This window comes from Macaca nemestrina, chromosome 14 (assembly GCF_043159975.1).
Source record: "Macaca nemestrina isolate mMacNem1 chromosome 14, mMacNem.hap1, whole genome shotgun sequence".
Classification (NCBI taxonomy): Eukaryota; Metazoa; Chordata; class Mammalia; order Primates; family Cercopithecidae; genus Macaca; species Macaca nemestrina.
The window spans coordinates 51775553-51797184 of record NC_092138.1 but is presented as its reverse complement, the minus strand read 5'-3'; the positions used below and the strand labels follow the sequence as shown (position 1 = coordinate 51797184).

At 36.6% G+C, this 21632-nt stretch overlaps 1 protein-coding gene across 1 annotated transcript in view; it reads right to left on the bottom strand.

Moving 5' to 3' along the window:
* The window catches only part of LOC105498431 (uncharacterized), a 199269-nt gene that overhangs the window by 156013 nt on the left and 21624 nt on the right, over nucleotides 1–21632 (bottom strand). The window contains exon 4 of the mRNA XM_071077418.1: nucleotides 13828–13887. Coding sequence (XP_070933519.1) covers nucleotides 13828–13887 — 60 coding nt within the window. The remainder of the gene's footprint in view (nucleotides 1–13827; nucleotides 13888–21632) is intronic.

Here is a 21632-nt window from a genome sequence, read left to right as displayed (position 1 = left end):
GGCACTGACAAAAGTAATATAGTGTTTGTAATTTCATTTCTTGGTTGGGGGAAACTATTAAAATTTGCAATATTTTGGTGAAAGAGGCAATAAGTTTTTCAATTAAGGTCTTAATATAAGTTTGTAGGGAAGTCAGAAATGAGAATGTAGAGTTTCCTTTTATCTGACCATCAGGATCCCCCACCATGCTGTGAGGACCACAGTCATCATTTAACCTCAGGCTAAAGTAGATTTTATTACAAACTGTGCAGCTAGTGAAATGTCAAGGGTTGTTTCACAGGATCTTAACTAACACAAGGAAAACGTCCTAGCAGCAGCTGATGCAAACTCCTGTAAATGTACACATCTAGTTTATCTATCCAGGTTATAAATAGACACAGTATATTCAGGTTGAAAACAAAATCCCTGGAGTGTTTCAATGTGAGTATAATATACCTAGAAGCAAAAACTTCACTGATATAAAGGATGCATTTTATGAATCTCCACAAAAATCTCTGAACTTTTTATGAAATTTAGGGCCTTCTTAAGTAGTGTTTACTACATAGAGCTTTCATAGTTCCGATATGAATACCTACTCTCCATGATTTATCAACCCTTGAGAGTCCCAGTAGGATGCTGACAAGTTGCAAATTTAGAGAACTAGTTTTAAGAAACATTGTATGTAACTGCCTTTGGAAGAAAATTCAGGTAGATTAGCAAAGATTTTAAGCAAGTCCTTTCACAAAAACCTGCAGAATTTCAAGGAGTCTGGGGTTTATGAAATCATCAAATCAATACCAAGTTTAACATATTTATGTTAGTCTTATAAGCATAACTCTTTGGGAATAAAGGTATTACAAAAACAACGTTTGGAAAAGGAGGCTAGCTCTTGTTTAATTACTGTGAAGAGCAGAGAATTGAAAGAAAAAGCTACACACAAGTTGGAAAAGTGCTACTCGGGTTTAAAAAATAGAAAAAGAAAACCTGAGATTGGGAATGGATGATAAGCAAGTAGCAGAAGCAACAAAAAGTCTCTTTCATTTTCAGCTCAGGGGGCCTCTTAAAGGAGTAGGCTGAAATGTACAGCCCACAAACCAGAGGAAGGCCTGCACAGGAAGTGGAGTGGCAATTACAGTTGAATGGACTCTGAAACAGGATGAAGCCAGTCCATGTGAGGTTCATGAAAACCTAGTAGACAATATGAACATCCAAGTGTTTCCTTGTGTCATTAACTCAATATTACATTCTGATTTCAAACACCATGGAACCACAGTGAAAAAGCTGCAAAAACAGTAGCCGTTTTTTCAAAACTTCTTTCTGCTGTTTGCTTGTCAGAGCCCATCAGACTCTTCCTTGAGCACTTTGCAGGGCACACACTGGATCCCACTGAGGTGAACTATTTGAAGGGTGATACCAGATTTCCCAGCAAAATTAGATAAGCAGATTGACATGACAAGAAGCATGAGGTAGCAAAAGGAGCTTCCCTAGACCGCGCCAGCGAATTAGGTGCCAAAAGCCTGAGGTGGTTATTAGCAAATGATTACCACCTCCAATTGTCTTAGTACAGACTTTTTACTGCCAGAAAACTGCTACAGCAGAAGCTAGCCAAAGCAATCACTGCTCCCCTAGGAAGCATTCACTGGGAGCTCTTGTTAACATCCCCACTGTTTGAAAGTGGCTAGACAGGACAGTGGCAGCAATTCCTGTTGTCAGTTAAGGAGAAATTGCCCAACGGGATTTTAACTGTTAACTGGATTTCAGCCATGCTGCTCCCAAATACTCCTTTCCTTTGGTTACCTTTCAGCTGGGACTTCCTTGGCAGCCAAAGAAGTATTTCACTTCCACAGTCATCAGAGCAGTACAGAGGAAGAAAAACTGAAAAGCAGTCAGGACTCCCTGTCTCTATACGTAATCAATTGCAAGGCCTCTGGCCAAGCCAGGCTGCTTTTCTGTGTTCCCTTCTCCTTTAACCACAAAACAGGATAATATAAAATCTACCTCACAGGATTATAGAAAAAGTCATAGGAAAGAACAGATGAGCTAAGTGCTATAGAAGGTATACACACATTTATGTACTTAAGTCTATGTGTGTGCATGTATGTGTACAGTACATACATTCAACTTTTTAATGTTTCCCAGTTGCATAAAAGAGAAATACAGACTTATCACTTAACTGGTTAAGTAATATGGACAATCTGGATATTTTATAATAAAAATTCACCCCTTGGTTTGAGGAAAAAAAAGGCAATATCTAAATTGTTCAGACCATTTTTAATTCTGCAAGTCCTAGCCATGGAGTTTACACAAGACTAAATTTTATGATTGCTAGGAAGCCAGAAAAAAAAAATATTTTAAGGAAAAATAATAATAGCTACTAATTATTATATGTTTACTATATGCTGGCCAATCTATGAAACACTTTACAGACATTATTTTGCTTCCTCTTAGTCACAATCTTGTAAAGTATCTATTATTTAACAGTACTATACATGATGCCTTAAGTGTATAAACAAATTTATTGTTGGAATTGAGATTCAGACTCAGGTCTGTCTTACTTCGGGGACCTTGATCTTAATCTGAGCCATCTTGGCTCTCTGAAGAATGCCATTTTTCTCATCTGTCCCTACTCTAGGATTTAGCATTTTCTTTTGCTATTAAAAGTTGGCCCATGTGCCCTGGCTGGTGTGTGGGCCAGTCCCTGTGGGGCCCCTTGTGTAAGAGCAGATGTACTGGAGGGTGACATAGAGAAAGCAGTGCGCAGAAAGAGTTCTAAAAGCAGAGGACAAAAGAAGCTTCATGAGGAAAGCACCTTTGGGATTTATACCCAGCTTTAAAGGGCTGCATTTCTTTGATAAATGTCACAGAGGCTTGTGTTTAGACAGAGCAGGAAAGAACTCTTCCTGTACTCTCCAGCCATTCCATTTAGACTAAAACTCTTCTTCAGATGTTTGGGATGAGCTGCTTGACAACTTTTATTCAATTAGGGTTCATGTCTAAAAGGTTGTTTCATATCCCCCACCTATTACCTCTGATGGTTTCTTTGGAGTTAGATACATTCCAAATGGATCTCCTGGTTTTGTTCTAGAAAGCAGTACTGACTTGGGAAAGGATTCCAGCACACCTAACAATAATGCTTGAACCCTGGAAGAACCACATAGTGTATTAGCCTAGTTATTAGATATTATTTAGAAACACCACTGGAAAATACTTAAATAATAGAATTTTAGAATTGAGACTGATACTAATAGGTAAAAAGCGAACATTTGTTGAGCTCTTACAGAATGGTAAGCATAGTACTATACCTTTTACATGGATTATTTCATTTGTCTCACACTATCCCTATGAGGCAAGAATTGTTATGATTTCCATTTTCAAATTAGAAGACTAAGTTTGCCATTAAATATTTCTCATTGTCACAACAGCCACCAACATGACAAGGAAGAGTAGACCTCAGGCAAGAGTAATGCAAAATTTTCACAGAGCTATCCCTCCTTGACCTCCCCACTTCTCCTGTGTTCTCCCAAATGTCTTATTCCATCATCCAAGGTGGTTACAAATTTCATTCATTTGTCATACTTTTCCCCTGACATGGATTGGACTGGCGACTGGTTATCTCCCACGAAACTAAAAAAAAAAAAAAAAAGTAAGACCTTAAAAGAAGAAATGAAAGATATTTAACTCTAAAAGACCTGAGAATGAACTATGACTCCAAGAAAAGTATGTATGTATATGTGTGAAACTGATTGCAAAATGAAAAGATCCAATGGAGACCTCTTAACTGCCAGACTAACCCCATGAACAGCCTCTTCCATGCAATTCAATGGAAATTATTCCACGGGAGTTATGGGAAAGAGAAGAAGAAAAAGTTTTGTTGAGAAATGCAGGATTGGGAGAGTTAGGCCAGCATGATGAGGAGCTTTGTTTGGTATGAGCACTTTAACCAGATCTCTCCCTTTCAGAGCCTGCCCCAGCTGAGATATTTCATACCAGCATCCACCTTAGAGGCACACACTTCTGCTGAGTGCATGGGCAATGGGATTAAGATGGGAAGACATTTACAGGATGACAGTGTTGAAAAGTTGTTGAAATCCAGCTCTAAAATATATCAAATTATTTATGTCATCTTTTGGGTTTCCAACTCAATATTTTCTCATCTAGGCCAGGCGCAGTGACTCACACCTGTAATCCCAGCACTTTGACAGGCTGAGACAGGTGGATCCCTTGAGCCTAGGAGCTCAAGATCAGCCTGGGCAACATGTTGAAAATCCACCTCTACAAAAAAAAAAAAATACAAAAATTAGCCGGGCATGGGAGTGCGCACCACATAGTCCCAGCTACTCAGAAGACTGAGGCAGGAGGACAACTATAGCCCAAGAGGTTGAGGCTGCAATGAGCCATGATTGTGCCACTGCATTACAGCCTGAGGACAGAATGATTCCCTGTCTTTTAAAAAAAAAAAAAAGTTTTCTCATCAACAGTGTCTAACCACAGCAAAGCTGGATTGCAAAACCTCCTTAAAGGGAAAATATTTAGAAAAGAGTTATTTGGTTCTATATTCTTTGTATCTAATTAGCTATGTTTTGTTATGTATATGTATAACATCTTCATAAAATGATGGAAGGAATTTTGTACTGTATAAATGAGCTATAAGAATCATAATAAATAATAATATATGTCAGTATTTGTAATGTACTATAATGTTACACTCACTTCATAATTTTTGCTTGACTAACCCATCACAAGTGCTAAGTTCTTCAGCTCATTAGTTCTTGGAAGCATGGAGTTACTAACAGTAGTGAAGGGGTGCCTCTTTAATGCTCAGGTTGAAATTAAATCACAGAAATAGTTGCTTCTTTCCCACCAAATCACCAGCATCCAGTCTTTCTCTCTGAAACTTGTGAGGATGAAATATTTATATCAGCATATAAATGGATGCAAATAATGAGTGTCTCCTTTATACATTTTGCTGCAACAATATATAAATACAAAGTTTTAAGGCTTGGGAAAAACTATTGTGTACAGACAAAACAAAGAGGAAGAAAAGAAAAAGGAATGGAAAGGAGATGAGAAGAACAAAGCAATGCTTGAGCAAAGGAGGGAGATGAAAGACTCTATTTGTTTTATGTCTATTATTGTCATGAATTTACCTGTATCACATGGATTTTATCTTTATTACTACTCCAGAAGCAATTTAGATCACCCTCATGTTTCAGAAAAATAAACTAGGGCTCAAAGAAATGAAGTAGGCTACATTACTAAAAAGTGCTAATCACAAGATTTGATCCTAGGTAACTGTGATTTAAAGAATCTACATTTTCTTTCACTGTATCTCATTACCTCTCTTTCCAAGAGAATGCTCCTTTGATGTGTGTTTTTCAATTCTTTAATCACAGATAACATATATCTGGTGGCCAGAAAACAGAAATCTTTTCTTTGATCTCTGCTGTTGAATCAGAATGAGGCTTATTCTCATCAAAAGGGAGACTGGATGTAGGAGAAAAAATAGGCAAATGTTAATTAATCCTTTGGTTGGACTGTGACCTAAACATAGCAGATATTTCCTAATCCCTCTTCATAAACCTTTTATCACCTTGGATAGTGTATAAAGCAGAGAAATACATTGAATATGGTATACCTATACTCACTAAATAGAACACAATAATAGTTCCACCTTTCAATTCTAGTACAGATGCCAATGCCTGATTTAAACCTATGCCCCAGATCCTCCTGCCTTTTTTCTCTCTTGAAACAACTATCTATACACAGTCAAGTCTCTATGACAACCTTAGCAGTTCCTTGACAGAGCAGGCAAGTAGTCCAATGGTTAAGTACATGAGCTCAAATTCTGGCTTCATCACTGATGTGGTCTTTCACAGGAAAATTATTTAACTTCTCTATCTTTCTGTGGTTTCTCAATATCTGAAATAGTGATTTATTATGATGATTTATTTCATGAAGTTACTATTAAAATCAAATTAAATGATATGCATAAAGTTCCTAGCATAGTGCCTAAGACATAATGGGTGTCGCTGCATTCTCTTGAATTATTGCTAGATATAGCCCTCTACTTTGTGAAGTAGACAAATTACAGTACTTTGAGGTAGCTAGGGAATCATTTGGATGACTTCCATTTGCTACAGAGAAATTTATTTGGAAGAAAAGAAGCTGAAGGGTTTCTCAAGAGACCTGAACTATTGAAGTTGTCCCAAATTTTCTTCTTACATTCTAAGTCCAGTGCAAACAAAGTTTCTGTCTATTTAATGTTTAATATTTAATATAGCAAGTGAATTCATTTTAGGTCCAATTCGTGTAGTATAGTATTGTGTTATTATAGGTACATATAAAATATTGTTTAATAAATGCACCTTCTGATTTATGAGCATTTTGAAGAGCTTGGACCACAATCTTGAACAATTTACTTTATGGTAGAATTTTATAGTGCTATATCTTCACTTTTATAGCATATTACTAAGTCTATATGTTTATTTAGTTTTTGGTGAAGAGTATGACACCCAAGGATGACTTTAGACTTTAAGTGATCTACTTTTTGACCTTCATTGTGACCAAAAGCATGAGCAGCCTATGCATTCCACCACTTCCTCCATCAGCACCACAGCTGCCACCAGGACAACTACTGTTCCCCCAGCCTATTTTGCTTCCTAAGCATTGATGTTTAGAAAAAAAATTGACTAGTGAAGCTAAACTATTGTACATTTGCTGAGATAATACTATGCATTTCCATTAATAATGAATACTTGTGCCAAGAGCAAACTATAAGGGTTATAGTGACGATGTGCTGGATGAGAAAACCAGAGGATTCAAATTCCGCTTTCACCAGTGATTAGCAGTTTGGAGTTGAGTAAATTAACCTCTCTAAGTCTCAGTTTCTACATCTACTAAATACAAACAAATTCAAAACAGTGACTATTTCATTAGATTAGATATTTTGATTAGTATTAAATGTCTAATATATAACAAACACTCAACAGGTAGTAGCTATTCTATGTTAGAATACAAGCAATTCATTTTTACCTTATCATGATACTCATATTTCCTTCTCCTATTTTTCCTTTATCCTCTTAATCCTATTGCTCATGTTTGTAAAATGAAATCCTTTGTGTAGGGAGACCACATATTAAAAGAAAATAAATACACACACACACACACACACATAATAAATGATATTTTTCCAAAAGAAAAATACTTCTCAACGAAAAAAGTTACAAAATAAGTATTAATCATGTGAAATGTATGCATGGTGGAAATGGATCATTTAGCACTTTATAACTTGAATATAGAGTAGCATTCTCAGGAGAGAGTCAAAAAGGTTGTGTCAGCATTCTAGTGAAACATATTCAGGCACCTTTTGCCTTCAAACTTCTTTCCCAGCCAAGATGACAAATGTGGGTTAAACATTTCCTCTCTTACTGACTCATTTGGCAGAAAAAGAAGTCCAGTACCAAGAGGAATAGAAAAAAACTGGTGGGGATACAGGCACAGGAAGGAGGGGGAGGGAGGAGAAGCATGTCATATTTCATCAAGTTATACAAAACCAATGCAGAGGATTAAAAGAAGGATGCATTGACTTTCACAGGTAAAATCTAGGTTCTGGAAATATAACAATTTTTAATGTGAACTTCACACCAAGGAATATTAATAACTAAAATGTTTTTTTACAGAATCACTGTACTATAATTCAGTTATTTACAGGATAATAACATATACACACACACACACACACACACACACACATACATGTATATACTTACACAGGAAAGCCAAGGATCAAAACTCCAGAGCATTCACACTCATGTATACTAACAGACCCAAAGTTACACTTTAATTGAACTACTGTGAAAAATAATCAGAGTAATTGTTTGATAACTTAATTATAGGATATTCTACTCTGTTTCTAAGCATTTTACAATCTTTATCTAATATGTTCCATAATAATTGCTGAAAATAAGTATGTTAATCTTCCACCATCACATCCAAATTTTTGTAAAATAATCAGGTGTGAAATCTGAGCTGACTAAAAAAAAAGTACAAATACTAAAACATCATGTCGTGTTAGTTATACCTGACCTAGGCAAAAAAAAAGTTTGACTTCCACTGTTCCTTCTTTCCTGCCCTTTTGCCTCCTATTTATCTGATATTCATGCCTAAAATTTGTTGTGAAGATAAAATAAGATAAATGACATATGTAAAGTCCTCAATAAACAATAGCTCTTATTACCATTGCTATGGTTACTATCATTATTTCTGTATTTTCTTTTACCATTCCTCACACTTGAAGGTGAATCTCATGGGTAGAGTTTCCCAAAGCATGATATGTGTAGTACTACTAAAGGCAAGATTTTGGATGCATACAGACAAAAAAATAATTTAGTAGTAACATATTTATATTAAAGTATATTTAAAAATTTTTACCTAGCACATCAACCTAGTGATGTAACAGATATTGTTTTGGGGGGCTTTTTTGTTGTTGTTGTTGTTGTTTTTGAGTCGGAGTCTCGCTTTGTCACCCAGGCTGGAGTGCTGTGGCGCGATCTCGGCTCCCTGCAAGCTCCGCCTCCCGGGTTCACGCCATTCTCCTGCCTCAGCCTCCTCAGTAGCTGGGACTACAGGCGCCCGCCACCTGGCCAGGCTAATTTTTTGTATTTTTAGTACAGACGGGGTTTCACCGTGTTAGCCAGGATGGTCTTGATCTGCTGACCTTGTGATCTGCCCACCTCGGCCTCCCAAAGTGCTGGGATTACAGGCATGAGTCACCGCACTCGGCCACAGATATTGTTATTATTAAACAAATTTAATTAAGTTGAAAATCATAGTATATTTTCAGAAGCATAATAGTACAGGTGGTATGTGAATAGCATAATCATGAAGATGGTACTTAAATAACTAAAGTTTGGAAAACAATGAAATAAAGCATAAACAACTGCTTTCACAACCTAAGAAGTGGGGAGGTAGAGTCACATTTTGAAAGAAGCAAATCTGTCATCTGCTATCTTATAAATTCCTGAGGACACATAGTCTTCATCTAGGCAAGTATATTAATATGTGCTCAAGAACTGAACACTGGATATATCTGAAGAAAATCAAAACAGCACGTGTGTGTCTGTGTGTGTGTGTGAATAGATTTTGATGAAGAAAAAAAAAATCTTATAAAGGCAGCGAATGTGGAAAAGCCTTAATTTGTAATTCATATCTTATTCAACATCATATGTTTCTTACTGTAGAAAAAATCTATGAGTATGAAACAGCCTTTACCAGTGACTAAAATCCATGGAGAAAAAAAACTCTCAGATTACTAATAAAAGTGGAAAAGTTTTAGCCAATTATCCTTCACAATATTGGAAAAATCTAAGTACATAGTAGCACTCAATACATTTTTGTTAAATGAATAATTGATATGGCTATTATAACTACAAATAACCTAAAGCTTCAAAACCAAATAAAATACAGACCTGATAGCTCCTTACAGTTTGGGGGATGGGGAGAAAAGATGGTAAAAATAAAAATAGATGGAATTACAATTCCTGCATAAACATGTTACAATGACAGCCTGTTAATAGGAATATCATAAAACTCTATTGTGAATAGATTTTCCAAACATGTATACATTTAATAGTCATGAAAACACATCACTCAGTCATATATATTAAGGATATAATTGATTAGAAGGGTTTAAGTATAGCCATTCTTGTGTGATTGTATGAAAGAGTCAGAATTCAAGAAACTTTTGCAGAAACGTAAGGTTTTTTTGAGAAGTAAATTCAGTGATATCTGTTTTGCTTTCTTTAACATAATAATGCCAATGTTAATATTATGGACAGTTTTTAAAACCTTACTGTTGAGTTTGAGTACTTGTGAAACAACATTCTGAAGACACCCAAAGACAGCATGAATGGAGACCCCCTGGACTGGTGCTTCCATTGGGCCACAGTGGTGGCCATGGGGCAAGGTAGAATCTGAGTACTTTAGGGAGGGTGGAATTTATTCTTGACTCACAACCAAACAGATGAACCAGTCTTCGTGCATTCCTTAATTTTATCTGTTGCAATGCATAAATACATTTCTATGCCATCCTCTTTTATGAGCATTTTTTACTTTCTGCTTTTTGAAGACAGAAATAATAAGGATTTGGATTACTGAGCTCTGTGAATTGTAGTATTTTTCACTGAGTATTGTAATTGTTTGTTCATAGACCCTTGAAGGCAGAAAATGTCTAGTTCACTATTATATTTCTAGTGCTCAGTGCCTGAAACATAGTTGGCAAATATTTGTTGAATTAGTTAAGAAATGTATGAAAATGTTTTGGCCCCTAGACAGCTAGTAGAAGAAAGGGTTTAGAAAAGAAAATAGGAAAGAGAGCTTCTGAAGCCCAAGTTCACATTATTTATTTCTTGGCCTCTTGTGCCTACCAAGCCCAGCACTGAATGAGCTAGCAGTGATCTCACCCGTAGAACCTGCTGGGCTAGTCCTTCAGCAAGTGAGGTGAGTCTGTCAACTCATGTAAAACATAGTAAACTTGGCTAACATATTCCCAGAACAGTGTGACTGCTCTCACCATCCAAATCTGCCCTGGTAAGCTAGATCTAATTATCCACCATGGAATTTGGCCAATTACACAGAGATTATGGTATGTTGAGAAATATGAACTTTAGCTACCCATAAATAAAAGAACAGGAATCAAGGCCACTCCCTATTGCTTCTGGTGATTTCTGAATTTTTTTTCAAAACAGACAACAGTTGCTTTGGAGTCTGTGAGTTTCCTTCTCAAGTGGATGAAAACATAAGTCAAACTGCTTTAGATTTTTATGTAAAGTATCTTCAAATTTAAAGAAAATACAGTTTGTAGTGTTTTTTTCAGTAAGAGTCCAACTGAAGTTCAAAGCCCTAAGGAAGTGTTTTCACCTTTCAGCAGTAGATTCAGAGAGCCTAACTCTTTCCATTTACAACAGAAGGTCACCATGCACATTATCACATGTTTATGCAGTAGAACTAGACAAAGTTTAATGTTCCCTTTTATATCTTTTCCTGGTAAACAAAAATTGTGTCAGGGTTATTATGCATGTGTGATATTGTGAAGAAACTTTCTGGGTACAGTGGGGCAAAGTCTTCTCCATAAATAAGCCAGGGTTGATTGGAATTTTCACTTTGAAAAATATCGCACAGTAGGATCTCAACAGCTAGATAATTTTCACAGTACATTTTATTTTTGTTCATTGTTGTTATACACAACTCTTTAGGATCACACCTACTGAAGAAGTTCAGGTACATCTGTAGCATTTGCTCCTCTCACCACTTCAGATAGTCTATTTTTCTCTCTTTTCTTTTTCTCCTAATATACTTTTCTGTTGCATTAAAGGACACCACTTTCCAACACATCTTCTCTTTATCCCAGTTTTACCGCTTATACCATCAACATTTCTGGTACATCTGTTTTCTGTTTTCATTGAAATTTTTACTTTTGCAGGCGGTTATTTAGTGAGAGAGAGGGAGTGGTGCGAAACCACAGAAGTGACTAAGAAAAGTCAGAGAAATCAAATCTGATTCTACATGCAGTGAGCAACAGCATAACGAATGCTGGGTTGAAATGAGAAAGCCTAGAGATACATTCTAGCACCAAAGCTTACCGTGTGGCCTGGGAAGTCAGGGAACCTCCTGAATACTTCAGTTTCCACATTTATATAATTAAGATGCTAACACTGACTCCATCTGACAGAAATGTCAATAAGATGAAATCCGACTGCATGAGAGTTTTATGTTGCATTAATTTGTAAATCATATATCTCTATATTCATGTGAGTGTGGCTGTTCATGATGTTAGACGCTCAGCTGCAAGGGAGGCATTCGTGCATACACAGTCTCCAATCTTCTTTTTACCTTCTGTTTACTCTTGCCTAAACTGGACTAACTCAGGAATATCAAGGAGTTCATTCCTCAGAAGATGGAATCCATATATCTGAACAATCTGACCATCTCTACTGTACCCTGCACAGTTGCTTGGCTTCATATAATTTCTCCCAGCCTGCTTCATTGACCGTCCGATGTTGGTTATGATCTCCTTCTCAACCCACCACCCACATCTCTACTATAGTCTGGTTGTTTGTGAACATCTGGATTGAACTAGAATTGAGTAGAGTAATGATGTTTTGGAGTCAAATTGACTTGTGTTCAAACAATGGCACTATGTTGAAATAGCCATGAAAGCTTGAACTTGTCATTTAATTTCTATGAGGCTCCATTTCCTAATTTATATATAGATGGCACTAATATCTACTCCATAGAATACTAATGAGGAATAATCAAGATAATACATGATCACAGGCTCTTGCCTTGATCAACAGTTACAGTGGTGTGTTAGTCACCTAAGACTGCTGTACAAAGTGCCACAAACTGAGCGACCTAAAAAGAGAAATTGTCTCACAGCTCTGGAACCTAGATGTCTGAGATTAGCAGTTGGCAGGGCCATCCTCTCCCTCAAGGCTACAGGGAAGAATTTATTCAAGGTCTCTTCCCTAGCTTCTGTTAATTTTGTGACTTTTAGCAGCATAGCTCCAGTCTTTAAACAGCATTCTCCCAGTGCATGTCTCTATAGCCAAAATCCTACTTTTTATAAGGACACCATGATTAGGAGCTTCTTCTATGTCAGTAAAATCGCATCTTAACTAATTATATTTGCAATGACCCTGTTTCCAAATAAGGTCACATTCTGAAGCACTAGGAGTTAGAACTTCAACATAGTCATTTCGGGGGAACACAATTCAGCCCAAAACAAATGGAACGAAAAAAATTTGAGGGCCTGAAGATTTGGCAAAGTTTATTTAGGAGCTGAGAGGTCAGAAAAACCATGCAGTGTGCCATAGTTAATTGCTCAGCCACTTCTTACTATAATCTGTTTTTTAAGAGACTATATAAATTATACAAATATCTATTATCAGTTGTCATTCTACTTTGATTGTAGTGATGTGTATTTTCTCATCCTAAAAATGGAGGAAAAAATGCTGGCCTCTACCTCCTAGAAGCTTACAGCCAAAATATTACAACAACACTGCTATGCATGCAGATGTTAAAACACAGAGTAAACAGATGTTGCACAATTAAGATACAGCTAAAACAGTGACCGAGGATTTACATATGGAGAATTGACTCTTGTTGCCACAGGAAGGTGAAGGACAAGAACGAAAAGAAACATTATACCGGTTTCATAAAGACAGGACTGCTGAGGGATTTGAGATGGTCCTTGCAGGGAGAGCACATGGGAAGCTCACAGGAGATTAAACCACTGAGTTGACATGGCTTCCTCTGAGTGAGATATTAATGATTCTAGTTCCACTGAGCAATGAAGTCTAAAGCTTTGGATCCCTTTTTAATGATTCTTGGCCTTAAAAAATTAGATGTGGTTTACAATTTTTGTCATTTTAAATATTTTTTAAGGTATTGTTCCCTAGAATTATTTAGTAAAGAAATTTCTAAATCCCTAAACCCATTTTCTAAAATTCTAAACCCATTAAGAATAAATATTGACAAGAAAAAAATGTCCATGTCCTAACTGGAAAGTTTTTCAGATAAATGAATGTTAGGATCTCTTCCAGAGTAAGTTCCACTCCAACATAACCAAGTCAACAATGAAATTACTATTTCTTGAATACTTACTATGCACACACTACACCAGATATTGCTTGTAGTACAAAAGGAGATAAATAATTGTTTTTTAACTTTAAAAATAATTGAAACAAAGGAATACACATGCATACTTCGTCTTTACCAAATAAAGGATTTTTTCTAGACATTATCCCCGTCATTAAAAATGCGTCAGCATTGTTGGTCTCTATCACTAACCTGTTATCCTGTGGGTTCCTTGACAGAAGAAATTACATCTTGTCCATATCCAACTTGTTTCTTAAACATTAAAAAAGAAAAAGTAAAAGGACTGAATTAGTACAAAAGAATAAAGTTTTATTATAGTGCAAGAGCTCAAAGTAATATCCATCCCAAGTATGGATATTTAGAATTGTTCAAATATTTGTATTATACTCTCTTAAAAGTAAAAGATTTTTAAAAGAGGCAGCTGAGCAATTAAAGTAAGATGCACTTTGTGGTTGCTTTGAGCTCATAAATCTTGAACAGATTTATCAAATCTGCACAGGCAAAATAGTTAAGCTTGGTAGATAATTATTTTTGAATAATTAAATGAGTAAATAATTAAATAAATTAATTAATTCTACTAAAGAAATCAGAGAAAAGTTGAATTTCATCTCTCTCCTCTAGGTGGCAAACTCATACCTCCTACAGTGTTTCACATTTCCTGTCTCCTAGAACTGACATATGAAAATTGCACTGAAAAAAATCCATAGTTTTACATCTATTATAGTGTAGAAGTAAGCAAATATAAAAGTATTTTCTCCAAAAAGTGCTTCCTTTAGTTTTGCATCTTTAAGCTTCTTGTCAAGAACATTGTTTATAGCAAGCCATTATGAAATATGATTGTGTAAGTACTATAAAGAAATAAAATTGTGCAAGAGGCTTTTCAAAGCACTTGTGCAAGACTGCTTTGAGTACCTTCAGTTTTTCATTGCCTACTCTTAGGAAAATATTATTTTCCCTAACGTTTATTATTATTCCCTAGGGTATTCATTTTCCCCTAAATATGAAAACTAAGCCCCAGATATATTTTTCCCAGATTCACTATGACCATAACAGACAAAATTGAGTAACAGCTTAATATGTTATCCTCTAAATAGAATATAGAACAACCAAAGGAGATAAATTAATCCAAATACCTTGCTTTGATTTCCATTCACACCAAAATACGAGTTCCCTGAATGAATTAAATTATGCCCCCCAGTCTCCACTTCCCTTTGTGGTGACATAGTCTGTATTTTCTTGTACAGGAAATATGACTGGAAAATGTCTTGAAGTGTCATGAAAGCTGAAGAGCAAAGCTAAAATTAATCTAAGAGCACACCAAACAGGAACAGCAAGTATCGAAGATGCCTGCCCTGTTTCCAAAAGTAAGAGGAGATAAGTAAAAAGAACAATGACATGTTATAGCCCAAGAGCTAAAATTAAATGCATATAAACAATTCTTGTGGAAACTAGAAGCCAATGTAGATTACGCAAACCAGGTGGAGTCTTGCCAGAACATGCCAGGAAAGAGTCACCCAGCATTGAGACATGGCTAGAGATAGAAGGGAGGTTAACACTGGGAAACTAGAGGATTCTGCACTTGGATGGCAGCTGTTAAATTCTACATTAATACTGAATAGTATGCACTTTAAACCCCATTTTTCTTCTTTATCCCACTGAAGAAGCTGTAAGTTAGTTGTTCAGATACACAAATGCAAATGAGAATTTCTAGTTTATGTATGATTTCTCTAACACACATTTCTTGAACAACCACTTTAGGCCAAGCCTCATAATAGAACCCAGAGTAGAATCCTTGAATAATTCAAATATGAATAAAGCATGCGTGATCCTTGCCATCAGAGTAGTGACGAAGCCAGACATGTACACAAATAATTATATGAGGGTGGTAAAGGGAGAAGGGGAGAAAGAATGCACAGAGGCAAATTGGTACATTCATGTCAGGGTGTGGAAGAGCCACCTTTCAATCTCATCCTACATCTGGATCAGTGGCAACTTGTTTGACCAGAATCTAACCACAGTATTCGTTTTGGTAGATTTTGAGTTACACCTATACAGCTGGGCCTCTAATGCAGCTAAGTCATGGAAATAGGCACAAAGTAGATATGATCATCTATAATACCTCTCCAAAGGCATTTTAGCCTTGTTTCAAGAGATCATTCTCAAAGGTTTACATGAAGGCAGAGGAGTTACACAAGAAAATACCACCTGTTAAATGGACACACGACTCCTAACTTTGCCATTAGAAGGCAAATATAAACCTTTTAAAGTAAACTAATAAGCTAAAAATATATTAATAGGGGAATACCAATAAATTATAGAATAGTTCATAATTTTAAAAGAATGAGGTAGCTCTAGCATGGAAGTAAAAAAATATGCATAGAAGTGAAAAAAAGCAGGAGGAAACAATTTAGGCTGTAGACTGTTATTTGATGCAACTTACACACTATTGTGTTACACCGCTAGAATTATAATGACAATTTTTTATAATTTGGGGGGACTTGGATTTGCTATTTAACCTATCAAAAAATTGTGTCTTACAGTATTATTCAAATGTAGTGTGTGAAGACTTATACTATTGGTCCTAAGCACTACTGGTTGTTTTAGGCTTTTTCTCTGTCTCTGTAGCTGCTTTGCAAGCATTATCTTCATGTTTACAGCATTCAATCTAATTAGCCCATGCACAATATAACTTCAATTTGAAAGGAGAAAAGTGATTTTTGACCCACCTTTTGTTATTAAATAGATTCCCTGCCCTATATCAGCCGCAGGTAGATCTGTTATCATTTGTCTTTATTCTTCATCATAAGAAAGTAGAGAGAAAAAGAAAGGTGAAAAATGGGGCTCAAGAAAAGAGAGGAAGGAAGGACTGACCATCCCTTCCAATAGCGGAAACTGAAAGTTGTCTGTTAACTGTAGCCCTTACATCTGTGGCTAAGCCAACACCCCAGGCCCTGTCCTGTGGCATCTCTTTCGCTGTGATTGATGCAATTTTCTCCTTTAGTCAAAAAATTCTCTTTAATTCAGTACATGTCTACAATGACTCGGATTCCTCAGATGTGATCATGGCCTCTTCTCCTTCTAGAAAAATCTATAATGATAAAAAGCCACAGAGTCTGACTCCTATGAGGCAAACTTATCTCTAGAAACACCACAGAAAGAAAGCCAGTGTGGCATGCACAGGATGTGGCATAAACAGCCCAGTAGCTCAAACCAGCCAGTGACCTTTCACAAAGAAGAGAAAGGCAAATACTCGGAGAAGCAGCCACTATATTGGTGCCAACATTCCACAAGTAGAACAGGTGCATCCAACCCCTCCTGGAACCACAGACCAAGTTAGACACACCTAGACTTTCCCACTCACAGGGCCACCAGGACTAGTCAGAATTCAAGTCAACAGAAGCTGATTGCCGTGGGGATAGGTGAGACCCATGTTTGATGCCAATCAACATGTTCACGATTACCCAACAAGGAAAATAAAGAAATAAAGTAAACACATGCACCCATATCTATGTAATTCTTTTCAAAAGAACTTGAAGTAGAGCAATAAGAACTGAGAGAGAATGGTATTAGTTCTCTCTTAATTCTTGTTGCTCTACTTCAAGTTCTTTTCAAAAGAATTAGTTTCATAATTATGAAATAAGCACCAACAAGAACTAGAACTTCAATGATGAACCAGCAAAACAGTTCCAGCTGCCCTCAACAGCACTTATTTTCTCTAAATACATTAGACAACAAACAACCTAAAAAAAACTAAGAGAAATGTTTAAAATAATACAGTAATGATAATAATCATTATAGTCGCCATTTATTAGGGATCTATTAGATGCCAGATATTTTGCTATATTTAGCTACATAGCTTACTCTTCATAGAAGTCTTGTGAAGCAGGTTTTATTATCCCCATTTTACATATAAGAAAACTACATCAAATCTAAATTAAATAGCTTTCCTAAAAATACTCAACTAGAATGGCAGAGCCATAATCAAACTCTAGTTGAACTCCTATCACTATACCACAGGTCAGCAAATTATGACCCTTATGTCAAATCAGTCTTGCTGCCTAATTTTATTTTTAAAAGTCTTATTGGAACATAGATACTCATTCATTCATGTATTGTCTATGGGTGAGTCTTTACTACAACAGCAGAGATGAGTAGTTGTGACAGAAATTCTATGGCCCTCAAAAGCGAAACAAGCTACTATCAGGACTTCTATAGAAAAAGTTTGCCAACCTCTACACTGTAGTATGCCTTAAGGATTTTTGGAAGTTTGAGTATGATAAATACTTTCAAAGAATGATGAAATTCTGAGAAATGGGAGTTAATTGTCATCAATTTCTTTGTTAACAGCTACCCTAAGACATTCTGTCCAAAACCAACTTGGAGAAAGAATAGTTGCATTTCAGAATACAAGAAATTTGAATTTTATTGACTACTTCATCTCTTCCCCAATCCTAACTCCGGCTTCTTTTCACCTCAGTTTCTCCCAGGATATTTCACCAAAGTAAACACCTAAGGCAGAAAGTCAGGGAGGAACACAATGAAAAAGTAGTGCTATAGCTTCACAAAACTTTTAATTCCATTTTCATTCTCACCACCTATCATAGAGGCAGTCTGAAAAAAAGACATGCCAAATTTCAGGGTTTAATTAGTTTAGGCAAGCCTGGGTGGGTGAATTTATAGACCAGAATAATAGAATTTTAATATGGAAAGCACATTAAGTAATAACCAATTGAGAACCAGGTAGCAACAGAGAAGAACCTTCTCTTATCTATCCCACCACATGTTCAACAGGATCTGGCCTAAGGCCACATTGTATCTATTCACCAGCTTTCATATATTCATTAACTTCACGTCTTTCATCAAAGCTACACCCTTGATTTTTTAAAAAGCATGGTTTGGGGAAGCAAGCATACTTGGGTTCAAACCCTGCTATGGCCACCTACTACTTGTATAATCTTAGGCAAGTCAGTAAACGACTTTTTAAGCCTCAGTGCAATATAAATGTGGTTGGTTTTTCACTGAGTATAAAGAAACTGGAATGAGATAGCATATTCAGTGCCAACAAAGCATGTGGCACATAGTAGGCACTCTGTCAATAGATGGCAAACACCAGTGTTGTTCTTACAAAACAGGTGAAACTGCATCACCTCAGTCTCTTCTTGGACCAAAGTCAAAAGGTGTTGATTGTTGGAGCAAGTGGCATCTCACTACTCAAAGTATGGATGATAAACTGCTGGCTGCATACTGCATAGGAAAAGCATTTTTACCTGAGAAAGATAACTTTTAACTTTCTAATCTAGCTTTGTACCAGTTGCAAATAATTATTATATGTTATGCTTTACGGACAGCCTTGTTTTTAATTATGAGGTTTTTATTGGAGTGGCAGGTTTCGGGGTAAGTCTGCCATCTGACTTGCCAGTACTTGTTAAAAGTGTTTATAGTGTGACTCATTTACATATGCATTTGTATGTTTAGGTGCTATTACTAAATTTTGCTGGCATACAGTGAGGAAATTGTGATTCAAATTCATCCGTATATACTCCTGCACCATCTGCTCTGCCCCTTCATTTACCAGAAGGCTAGCTTTAGGTGCTTGTGCATGTAAAACAGAAGCAAGCAATACTGTGAAAGTGAAAATCTTTTAGGTAGTGTAGTGCAGCGGTGGTCCCCAACCTTTTTGGCACCAGGGACTGGTTTTGTAAAAGTTAATTTTTCTGCAGGTGGGTGGGGGGTGCTCTGGGTTGAAACTGTTCCACCTCAGATCATCAGCCATTAGTTAGATTCTCATAAAGGGCGCGCAACCTAGATCCCTTGCATGTGCAGTTCATAATAGGGTGTGTGCTCCTATGAGAATCTAATGCCGCTGCTGATCTGACAGGACGCGGAACTCAAGCAGTAATGCTTGCTCACCTGCTGCCCAACTTCTGCTGTGCAGCCTGGTTTCTAACAGGTCACAGCCCGGTACAAAATTAAAAACACTGGGTATGAGGAAATAATATTCATGCTTTAAATTGTCTTTTCTATTCATTACACCAGGGCCAGTCTGTGGCCTAGGGGTTGGGGACCCCTGGTGTAGTGAATTGAAAAGACAATTTAAAGCATGAATATTATTTCCTCATGCCCAGTGTGTTTAATTTTGTAGAGGGAATCCCTGCAGGAAAAATCATCTTCACATCCAAGACAGCAAGTGGTATTGATGACAGATCAGTGCTATAAATTGCCTGTGGAGGAACAGAGAGAGAGAAAACATGAGGATACAAACAAAGCTCTTTAAAAGAATAAAGACACTCTCATAAATGAAAATTCAAAATGGCATGGACAACAATGAATAAACTCCACAGTGATTCAGTAATACCAACAGCCAAGCCTTTGTTGAGCACCTTCTACAGATGCACCTCAGCCATGAAGCCCTAGGCAGGGCATTGTGGATATAAAGTATAAATAATGACATTTTGTAGACACAGACATTGCTTTTGTGTTTCCAACTGCTCTATTAATTACAAGTACAGGAAAAAGTAGAGGGAAGGAAGGGAGGAAAAGAAGAAAGGAAAAAAAATGGGAGAATAAGAGAGAAAGAAAAGGTGTCCAGTGTTAGAAGTCACAATTCTATCAGAACTCCAAGTGCCCGGGGCTCACAGCCACATGATTCTACCTCCACTCAATCACTTCTGGAATGACTCTTGTAGACTTATGCATAGCTGAATCACAAATGACCACTCTCCCCCTAAAATAAAAACCTCATAGCTTAAAACACCTATGGATTCTGAGAATAGCTCTGCTTCACAGTCTCTCACAAGACTGCAATCAAGGTGTCCACCAAAGCTGGGGCCTCATCTGAAGTCTCCCTTAGGGAAAGATTTGCTTCCCAGATAACACAACTGACTGTTGGTAGGATTCATTTCTTTGAGAGGCGTTGAACTGAGGGCATCTGTTTACTGCTTGCTGTTGGCCAGAGTCTGCCCTCAGGTCCCTGCCATGTGAGCCTCTTTCCTATGGCAGCCTGCTTCATCAAAACCAGCAAGAGAGGAAGTACTCTGGCAAGACAGAGGTCACAATCTTCTGTAAACTTATCAGAGAGGTGATATCTACTCTACTGCCATATTCTATTGGTAGGAACAAGTTTCTCAAGTGGAGGGGATTACACAAAGCTGTGACTACTAGAAGGCTGAGAAAACCAAAAGCCATCTTACACTAACCTACCACAACTTGGTGATCTACTCTCAGTTTCTTTGTTTCCTCTTTTTTTTTTTTTTTTTTTTCATATTGACCTATATTCAAGTCACCACAAAATAGTCAGGTCTAAATATAAAAAATTTTGCCTTTAGCTCTAAGTTTCCTTAAAGAATTTGGTATTAATTACAGTAAGAGCACTGGGTTGATCTAAAGAAAGCATGAGTATCAGGACCAATTCTAGCAATTTACTATGAGATTTTATCCATGAACCTGCTTTTCTCATCTTTAAAATGGGTATAGTTATGCCTTCTCTATTCACCTCATATAACTATTATAAAAACTAAGGAGAATAATGTATGTTAGTGTTTTCCAAAGTGCAGTAACAAGCACTGGAGGTACTTGAGATGATTATGGGTGGTATATGGATTGTTGGTGTAACTCGTTTAAGGATTTGGTTTAGAGTGCATTAGAAAAACATAACTTGTACAACAAACCCATGATTTTACAAATTATGTGCTTAAGTGAGACTTCAATGAAGTTTTTAAAAAGGTGAGTGAATTTGAAGAGAAATGTTAAGAAAATAACATAATAGGCGGTCTGAGAATGTGGCATGCATTGTGAAGGTGATATATACAAATGATTGCATAAAAAATAAAATGCCCCACAAATACATTGAATTCTGTTTATTAATTAATGTTCCATGATGCTGGTTTAAGAAGTTAAACAGACATATTCTTTGTCACCGTAAGAGCAAACCTAACTACAGCTGGTGAAAGAAATGACTCCTTGAAAATTCAATTATAAATTTTTTGTCCACAAGAATC